This window comes from Uloborus diversus, chromosome 5 (assembly GCF_026930045.1).
Source record: "Uloborus diversus isolate 005 chromosome 5, Udiv.v.3.1, whole genome shotgun sequence".
In the NCBI taxonomy this organism is placed as follows: Eukaryota; Metazoa; Arthropoda; class Arachnida; order Araneae; family Uloboridae; genus Uloborus; species Uloborus diversus.
The window spans coordinates 178,155,228-178,165,922 of NC_072735.1; the positions used below are offsets into that span (position 1 = coordinate 178,155,228).

A 10,695-nucleotide genomic window follows, 5' to 3' on the forward strand; every position below is an offset into this window, starting at 1 on the left:
TGATTAAATATAAAACCCATTGTTATGAAAGTTTGGTGCCATACGACAGTAACATTAATAGTAACTGTAGTGATAATTTTGAATGAAGGCTTCTCTGAAGCAAGCATCAAATTTCTTCAGGGGTGTTGCGCGCCAAAGTAAGTTTCTAAATTTAAAAACTCTTACCATCTATTTAACTTCTTCAACGCTTCCAAAAGTCGCGGGGCAATGAAATCATTTGTACTGAAGTCTTCAGATATTCCTTCGTGTAGAAATTGTGACACAAACACTTGACCTTTTTAACTTAGAAAAATTTAATTACAGCACAATAAACTACAATGTTAGTTGCAAATAAAAACTTGTTAATTAATAAACACAACATAATGAAGATATCGGCAACGAACTCTCTCGAAAATAAAATCTCCAGAATTTTGAATATTACATACTGCTATAAGAACTGCTACGAGGTGCGCGAGTCCGGCTAATTTATTTAAACTTAACTACTCAGTTCAGTTCAGTTCTTGGGCGTTTTCCACACTCCCCACCTTGAGTTCAGGGCTCGGGACTCCGGAACTCAACTTCAATGCTGTCAGGCTAGGTGATGAACTGGTGGTGGTGGTGCAACACAAATCCTCAAGAACAGTCACAGGAGGGGGTTTTAACTTTTGAAGCTCACAAGATGACACCGCTCCCAACTCCAGAGAACACAACTTTTTAACAGGACGAATGAAGACACCCGTTTTTGTCTTGACTTTAGTAACTCGCACACATCCATCCTTACTTGTGAACACTTCTAGAACTCTTCCGAGTGGCCAGTCAATTCTTTTACAGTTATCTGTCCACACGATAACTAAGTCACCAACTTTTAGAACTGGAGAATTATTTCTATTAGTCACAGGTTGTCGCAACTGTCCGAGATATTCCACTCGAAATCTCGAACGGAGATCTTTTCGTATTTTCTGTGTATACGCGTGACGTTTATTTAATTTCTGATGATCCAGCACATCTAAGTCTGGAACACCGATTTCTCTAATCTCTTGCAAAAACATAGAAGGTGTAATCGGGGTAAGATCTTGAACGTCATCACTAACGTAAGTCAACGGTCGCGAATTTATGATACTCTCACAGTCGCAGAGGACTGTTAACATCTCTTCATAATCCAACGATGTTTGACCCAAAACTTTTCTTAAAATTCTCTTCAAAACTCCTACTAACCTTTCCCAAAATCCTCCCCACCAGGGAGCAGAAGGGGGGATAAAAATCCAAGCAATAGAAGAAGCAGTAGTTTCATCTTGAATCTTGTTCCAATCAATCTTGCTTAATTGGTTTTTTGCGCCAACGAAGTTCTTTCCGTTATCGGAATAGATAATTGACGGTCTGCCTCTTCTCGCGATGAATCTCCTCAACCCCAAAAGAAAGTTATCTGTAGACACTGAAGTCAACATCTCAACATGAACAGCTCTAAAAACAGCACAGGTGAAAATCAAAATCCAAACTTTTGAGTTATCTTTGAGGATCAAGGGTCCTGCTAGATCTATTCCTAGAATTTCGAAAACCGATGCATCTTTTACACGATTTTCCGGTAAAACACTTTCCTGAACTTCGGGCGGTTTAGAGTTGAATCTTCGACACACAATACAGGACTTGATTGCCTTCTTAATGGTTTTCCGGCTCTTCAAAATCCAGTACTTTTCTCGAAGCGCTGACATAAGCAGTTGTACGCCACAATGTCCTAACTCTTTATGTTTCCACCGAATGAGACTAAGGACAACCGGGTGTTCGGAGGGAAGTACAACTGGAAGCCGAAAATGCATGTCATCATCTCTAAAAAATATCTTCGTTTTCACTCGAATCAAGGCATCGTCGCCTACGATTGTATTGATCGATCTTAATCTTGCGTCAGGATTTCTTCCAAAAGCTTCTGATTGAATTTGCTTTAAAATTACTTGTTCAGCCTTTTGAAGCTCTTTACTGTCAAGAACACCAAATCGTCTATCTTTTTTGGATTTTTTACAATTTTCTAGAAATCTGTAAATCCACGCGGTGATTCGTTGTAGTTTAACGTAAGAAGAATATCTGTAGTAGTATTTTCCCTTATCTTCGGAGTTAGTAGCTGTGATTATAACTTTCTTCTTTTCTGCGTTCACTACTTCCATGTCAGGCAGAAATTCGTCTTTCGGCCAATATTCGGCAGATCTCTTCAACCAGTCCGGTCCGCACAGCCATTCCGTACGCAATAGCTTTCCTAAGGTACATCCTCGGGACGGAATGTCAGCTACGTTCATTACTCCTGGTACGAATCTCCACTGTTCAATTTTTGTCAGTCTTCTGATTTCTTGAACACGATTTTCTACGAATGTTGCCCACGGGCCTTCCTTTTTTTATCCAAAATAGCACATCCATAGAATCTGACCAAAAGACAGTTTTTACGGCTTCGAGACGTAAGTCGCATATGATGGTGTTTGCTAATCTAGCTCCAATCGAACAAGCTAAGAGTTCAAGACGAGGAATCGTAATCTTTTTTAAAGGAGCAACTCTAGCTCTAGCGGCAATCAAATGACAAGTTACTGGGGATCCAACCTGTTCCACTCTAAAATATATGCACGTAGCATAAGATGTCTTGCAAGCATCACAAAAAATGTGTAAAGTTATGTCTTTAAGAGTAAATGGCAATTTGGATAAACGTCGGGATATTTTTAGACTGTACAATTTTGCAATCTCATTTTTCCACTTTTCGAAACGCTTCACTAATTCATCGGGAAGCCGAGAATCCCACGAAGCTTTGATTTTCCAACATTCTTGTAAAATTATTTTGGGTATCAAAGTTATTGGGCAAGTAAAACCAATCGGATCGAAAATTTGATGTGTAACGGACAAAATAGTTCTTTTTGTGATTGGTCCATCTATTGTTATTTTTCTGACATCGCACGACAGCGTGTCTTCAGCGGTGTTCCACAAAAGTCCTAAAACCGACACCGGTTCACTTTTTTCCAAGTTAGCGATTTCAGGAATTAATGCATTACTCTGCCAACCTCTAAGATCAAACTTTGCGGATGATAAAAGCCTACAAGAATGTTCACGGAAATTTTCTAATTCTGCTACGCTGTCTACGCTAGCCACACAATTATCCACATAAAGAGAATCTCTAAGTTTTTGCGCAGTTTCTTTAAGTTCATCTGGGGCTTGATCGAGATGGTAAGCAAGTGTACCGGCCAGAAGAAAAGGGCTGCAACTTACGCCAAAAACGACACGAGCGTGGCGATAAATTAGTGTCTTTTCTGGATTGCCCTCTGCCCACCACAAAAAACGCAAAAAATCCCTATCGGCTGATTGCAAAGCTATCTGTAAAAAAGCTCGACGAATATCAGCAACCACCCCAAACTTTCCAATCCTGAAACGGTTCAAGATGGTAGGGATCAATTCTATCAAATTAGGCCCTTTCTCGATGCAATCATTAAGAGATAAACCTCCTGGTAAATGAGCGGATCCGTCAAAAACTGGACGAATTCTAGTAGTCGAACTTTCCTTAACTACTGCTCTGTGTGGGAGATAATGAGAAGCAGTTTCAGTTTTATTTTCTGAAATTGGAATTTTTTCTATTATTCCCTCTGTTTCCCATTCACAAAAGACATTTTCGTAGTCCCCTAAGTTTCTTGTATATTTAAGATTTTTTACCGTATTTTTCAAACTTTTTTCTGCCAAATTTTTATGATCATTTAGCAAATGAGGATCTTTTACCCACGGTAAAGAAACAATATATCTCCCATCCTCTTGCCTTCCTATTGTATCTCTAAAATGCTTTAACGCCAATTCTTGGGCTTCTTTTTTATTTATTTTCTCACTTGGATCAAGAATTCCCAAAGAATCTAAATTCCACAAATCATTTATTTTAGCGTCATTAACATGAAGAGATAACAGTAACAGTGAATTATCTACGTTAGCTTTATTTGAGTCTTTTCCCATGAGTGTCCATCCCAACTTAGTTTTAACAGCAACTAAACCGTTCGAAAAATGTCTGATTCCATTCGCGTATAATTTATCCGCTATATCCGCTCCTAACAACATGTGTATTTCATTATTATTTTCTTCATACAAACATGTTTTACTCATTGACGATATATCACTCAAAAATATACCAGCCCGCTTCAAAATTTTAATACACTGACCTGTCTTAGCCTTCGGAATAAAAGCGCAAATTTTCTTCTGATCCATTACTTCAATTTGAAAACTATGCTTCCGATCAAGACTACTCAAGAGCACAGAATAACGATTATGCTGTTCTGTAGTTTCTATCCCTCCAAAAAGCCCATGCTTAACAATTTCAGTTCCCGAACTCTTTAACCCCATTTTATTTGCAGCAAATTCCGAAATGTAACTTTTTTGTGACCCTGAATCGACAATTACACGCAGTAAATGTTCTAAACCTTGATTTCGAATACGCACAATTAAAGTTTGCAAATAAACTTCATTCGACGAAGATTGGTTTGAGAGGACGGAATTTTCAGGAGGGACATTCTTATCTACGTTAAGTTTCTGCTTATATTTAGTAAAACACATTAAAGAAGAATGTTTTCCCTTACAATGCTTACAATTTACGTTTGCTTTACAAAACCGAGAAATATGCTTCCTAATTTCTAAACACTTGAAACACGCTCCCTTTTTCATCAGGATATTTTTCCGTTCTTCTAGCGATAAATTACTGGCAGATTCACATTCAGAACTGAAATGGGTAAATGAATCGCAAAATACGCATTTAATTTTTCTGGGATTTTCTATCTCATCGGTAGAAATCAGTTCAGACGCGGTAGCGATTTGTTTCCTGTTCTTCCTTGAATCATTTCTAACACGGTTTTCGACAGTGTTTTGCCTATGTGGCGCGAAAGTCTCGTTGGGGGAAATTTGATTTATGTTAACTGACATAATATGCATTGCTCTTTCTCGCGACATCAAAGATTTTGACAGAAAATCAAGTAAGTTTGTCAGATTTGAATGGGTATTACTTTCTAATTTGCTATATTCTAAAACTAAATCCGCAGGAAGGATTTTTAATAGCAGGGGGCATAATACACTAGTGTAATTTTCCGATGACACACCTAATGCTTCTAAACACCGTATTTGCGTTGTACAGTTGTCATAAAATCTTCGAAATGCACGAACATCATTAGAGTCTCTAAGAGGTTGCATATTGATGATATTATTCATATGAGCACTAATTAATAAGTCAGTTTCAGCATATCGGTCCTTCAATGCTCTTATCGCGTTATCATAATTTTCAGCTGTAATTGGAAATCCTTCAACTGTGTTCATGGCAGTTCCACCTAAATATGCCTTTAGGTAGTTGAATTTGTCAACATTATTCAAAAGTTCATTTTTATGTATCGCAGATTCAAAACTGTTCCAGAATGTTAACCATTGGCTCACATCTCCGTAAAACTTCGCGATAGTCAATTTCGGAAGTTTAACTCGTATAGTACTGTTGCTGCTTGTTTCAAAGCTTCTATTTTGATTTTCGCTGATGCGACTGACTTCCAACGAATTCTGACGCATTTCATTAATTCGTTTAGTAGCTCGAAACTTCCAAACAGTCACTTTCTCGCGATATTCTTCCGAAGTTTCAATTTCTTTTTCGAGTTCGTTCGGTTCAAAATTAGCTTCTAGTTCGCTATCTACAGCGCTTAGCATTTCAAATTTTAAAGTTAATATTTCTACAAGTTCTTCCACGATGTTTGCATCCACCTCACTCTTTGCCAATTCTGTTTCTAGCTTATTTACTGCTTTTGTTACAGCAGCTCGCATTACAGCTCGCTTTTTACATAAATTTTCTACACTTTTTGACATTTTAGGTTGAATATCTTCATTTGTTTTAGACATTTCAACAAAGTTCTTAACTTTTAAATACAAATCAAATAACTTCACTGCAATCCCGGCAGGGATGCCATGTTGCGCGCCAAAGTAAGTTTCTAAATTTAAAAACTCTTACCATCTATTTAACTTCTTCAACGCTTCCAAAAGTCGCGGGGCAATGAAATCATTTGTACTGAAGTCTTCAGATATTCCTTCGTGTAGAAATTGTGACACAAACACTTGACCTTTTTAACTTAGAAAAATTTAATTACAGCACAATAAACTACAATGTTAGTTGCAAATAAAAACTTGTTAATTAATAAACACAACATAATGAAGATATCGGCAACGAACTCTCTCGAAAATAAAATCTCCAGAATTTTGAATATTACATACTGCTATAAGAACTGCTACGAGGTGCGCGAGTCCGGCTAATTTATTTAAACTTAACTACTCAGTTCAGTTCAGTTCTTGGGCGTTTTCCACAAGGGGGATATTTCGACAATCGGGAATCTGGCGCTGTCGTCTAATTTTTGGCATAAATAATTTGATTTTGGTAATACTGCTGATTTATAGTGAGCCTATGTGAATTACCGAAATCTTCCCTTCTTCAGTGCTATTGCGCCATAGTGGGGGTAAACCTAACCTGGAAGCGAGGTGATGCAGTGATTAGGATCTGCTTAGCCTTCACAATGCTACCATTTGGTTTGCCTCAACTACACACAGTAGTATTTTTATCGTTATCATCTACGCCAATAACAGATGATCAGGGATAAGTAAGAAAATACAGGATTGCACAATAAGCAACTTGTATGCTGTGAAATGTAAATTCGTTAGGAAAAACGTAATACTTAAATAATTATAATTAAATTAACAACACATTAATTCCAAAGAGGAACAAAGATAAATTTTTAGTGCCAATCGCTTAAAGTTTAACTCTTGTTTATAGTTTTTTTTTTTTTAGTATGGAGCATTTTTATGAAAAAAATAAGGTGAAGTTTCGTGATGCTAACTTCTTACTATTTCTGAAATACCTTCATTACACTAAAAAGAATAAAATAAAAAAAAATTTGAAAAAAAAAAAAAATAGAACCGACTTCAAAATTGCTCTAAAAAGTGAAAAATAATTTAATTCTTTAAACACCATCGATAATGCTTTTAAACAAACATAATTTTTGAAGTTGGCGCAAAAACGATAGATAAAATCAATCACAGCCATAACTCAACTACAACTATAAACTTAACCAAGCCTAGTTTCTTCACTATCACATAAATTATGCATTGATGACAACATATTTGAATAACGATATAAATGTTTCGTTCGTAACTTTGGATGCGTTTCTGAAAAAAAAAAAATGAACGAAGCATGGTTACACTGGATTTTACGTTTTGTTTTTGCGCCAACTTCAAAAATTATGTTTATAAGCATTATCGATGGTGTTTAAAGAATAAAATTATTTTTCACTTTTTAGAGGAATTTTGAAGTCGGTTCTAATTTTTTTTTTTTTGTTTTCAAAATTTTTTTATTAGAAATTCAATAATCCTTTTGAACACACTATGGAGGCCGGATTCGTTAAAGCACAATCTAAATAATCTTCCTCAATGATGATATTCGAATATTTCCGAGAGGATGAGGGGTTTAATGTTCCAGAAACGCGAGGAGTTAAATGCGAGGAGATAAGCCTTTTACGTTTCGTCTTCGAAGCACGTCCTTCGGCTTCCCCCGTATCGGAAGAGCGCATGACGTCACTTCTTATGTCATTTGACGTCACAAGCGCTTGAACTTTAAAAATTAATTTAAAACACTACTTATCGTGTCGCAAAATTTTTTTCACCTATGATGTTCATACATGTTACTCTATCATATAAAAATAAAATTGAAAAATCGAAAACTTCCCTATTAAACATTAAATGTGGGATTTAAAATTACATTCAAGTTTGAAATAGTGGGTCAAGTACATAGCAAAAGCCAGTAAGTACATTAAAAGTTCAAGTAAAACTGAAAAACATTTGCGAAATAAATGAAACCACATAAAAAGATTCATTCCAGCCAAAGTTATCGTAACTGCAAATTTTAATTCAAACTTAACTGAATCATTTATTAGGATAGTTATTAAATTTGAAATTCAAGAAGGAACCATAAAGCATAAAAAAAACTCGTTTACTTGCTGAGATGAAAATCCGAAATAATAATGGGAAAAAATGTAATAACTTATATTTAAATGTAACCCTTAAAATAGTGAATATTAAAATATTTTTGAAGCTAAATAAACTAATGATAATTCAAATAATACAGTGGTGGACAAAATTATAGACTCATTTTTTTATTTTGTTTCAATTACAACATGACTCAGTTTAAATTATTTTCATTGAAGTAAAGATGAATAGTTGAAGAAATAGTTCAAAAATTAGTACATCTTATCAGTTAAATTAAAAAGTTCATAAAATTAGAAAATTTGCAAATTTAATATTTTATCATTACGTGAAACCTGGACAAAAGTATAAACTCAAAGGTAAACTAGTATGTTGTGGCCATCACGAAACTTTCTTCTATATTTTTCTTTTTTTTCTGATCCCTCCCCATGCTTGACGAGGAAGCAATATTCCCAACAAAAACAAAATTACACATGCAAAAACTTGACGACCACCCCAATGTCTGAGTTTTTGCAAAAGCAAAGCAAAGAGCAAAAATTGAAAGTTATTTTAAAAGCCTTGCTTGAATTAATTACAAATATTTTATTTGTTAACAAACATAAGATGGCAACAGTTAAACATTTTAAATCATTGAGATAATATTTAATACTAGTGACACCCGCACGGCTTCGCCCGTAATAGAAAAATTAAAGGTCTTTTGGTTCGCTTGTATATTTACAAATAATGTATGGTGAATTTCCTCGCCAATTGGCTTGTACCGACGTTACGGTTCCACGCTATGATAATTTCGTATCTCGCCAATTGGCTTGTGCCCATGTTACGGTTCCACGTTATGAGATCTCGTAATTTATGATAGTTTTTTTCTTAAAATTGGAATAAAAAAAGAACCACATCGAATTTTCGAAAAATCGCTTCGAGGTGCACACCCCCATGCTACATACTAACTTTGTGCCAAATTTCATGAAAATCGGCCGAACGGTTTAGGCGCTATGCGCGTCACAGACATCCTACAGATATCCTACAGACATCCTACAGACATCCTCCGGACAGAGAGACTTTCTGCTTTATTATTAGTAAAGATAATAAACAAAAAGTTTTTTAACTGAGTTAAATTATGATTGAAAAAAAAAAATGAGTTTATAATTTTGTCCAGCGGTGCATTTATATGTTTCTCATTAATTTCCAAAAACAAAACTTATAGCAATCACTGATGGCAACATTAATTCATTCTATGGCGTTAAATTCACATTTTGGAACGAAACTTTCTCGCAATCCTGGATTTTTTTACCTCTGAGTTTATACTTTTGTCCAGGTTTCACGTAATGATAAAATATTAAATTTGCAAATTTTCTAATTTAATGAATTTTTTAATTAAACTGATAAGATGTACTAATTTTAGAACTATTTCTTCAACTATTCATCTTTACTTCAATGAAAATAATTTAAACTGAGTCATGTTGTAATTGAAACAAAAGAAAAAAAAAAGAGTCTATAATTTTGTCCACCACTGTATAATGTTGAAGAATTTAATAAAAGTGAACTACGAAAAATTAAAAACGTTCTGTGATGCAAAATTTTGTAAAACGTTTCTAATTTTTAAAAATTGAAACGACAAACCAAATATTGCAAACATCAAAAAAATAAATAAATAAATAAAATAAATAAATAAATAAAATAAAATAATAGTTTAAAAGACTAAAAAAACACGCTTTCGTAGCAAAATGAACTAAAAAGTGAAAAATAATCTTTGGATGATAGTAGTTGACCAATCACTTAGTTTTAATGTAATACAAAAAATCGTGGGGTGCTGTCTATTTACATTTTTGTATGGACAACAAATGGAAGAAATTCAAGATAACTGATGAGAAGCCTCCCCCCCCCCCACGCTTTTTTGTATTACATTAAAATTAAGTGACAGGTCAACTACTATCATCCAAAGATTATTTTTCACTTTTTAGTTCATTTTGCTACAAAAGCGTGTTTTTTTTAGTTTTTTGAACTATTATTTTATTATTTTATTTTTTTCAGTAGAATAGAACTGCTGTACAAGTTTTGGCGAAGGAATTATTTGTAAAGCAAGATGAAAAAGGATTCTTTTGAAGATCTGAAAGCAAGTTAAGGTTCAACTTACTGAAAATAAGCCTGACTTATGTGCGGAACATTCTAGAAAAAGGAAAGGTAATTATGTTGCTAATATCCTATCATCAATGAAAACTACAGATGCTGAAGTAATAGACAAGACTGTTGCAAACTTTTAAAAGCGTACCATAAATTAATATTTCTATATAATATTAGTAGGACCCGACAGACGTTGTTCTGTCTAAACTTCGTAAATTGAAAAAAAAAAAAAAAAAATCCAAGAAACGATCAAGTGTGAATCGACTTGTTAGAAAAAAATAAGTAGAAAGAAAATTTTACCCATCTAGAACAAACGGGAAATCCCGCTGCAACATTCCCCATATAAAAAAGAATAAAACAATCGAAAAGATATCTTTTAAAAAAATGATAAAGGTAAAAACAGAGTTGTCTGAATAAGCGAAAATCACTCATCCCCCTCCCCCTCCCGATGTAAAATAAACACATTCATCAACTAAAATGACTAAACACTCTTTAAAAACAAAAAACAATTCTTTGCAATTTAAAATATTTCGCCAAATAAACAAAAAATACAATAAATTACATCAACAGTAGCTTTAAAATGTAAACAAATGATCACGC

The 10,695-nt window shown here is 34.4% G+C and overlaps 1 protein-coding gene across 1 annotated transcript; it reads right to left on the reverse strand.

Annotated features, from left to right (window-relative positions):
- Positions 1–488: 488 nt before the first annotated feature.
- Positions 489–1,127, reverse strand: LOC129223300 (uncharacterized). The gene has a single exon (XM_054857866.1). It carries the CDS (start codon positions 1,125–1,127, stop codon positions 489–491), a length of 639 nt encoding a protein of 212 aa, XP_054713841.1.
- Positions 1,128–10,695: the final 9,568 nt, after the last annotated feature.

What these genes read in the sequence shown, in the direction of transcription:
- LOC129223300 (XM_054857866.1), bottom strand. Translation starts at nt 1,127, where the DNA reads ATGTTAACAGTCCTCTGCGACTGTGAGAGTATCATAAATTCGCGACCG.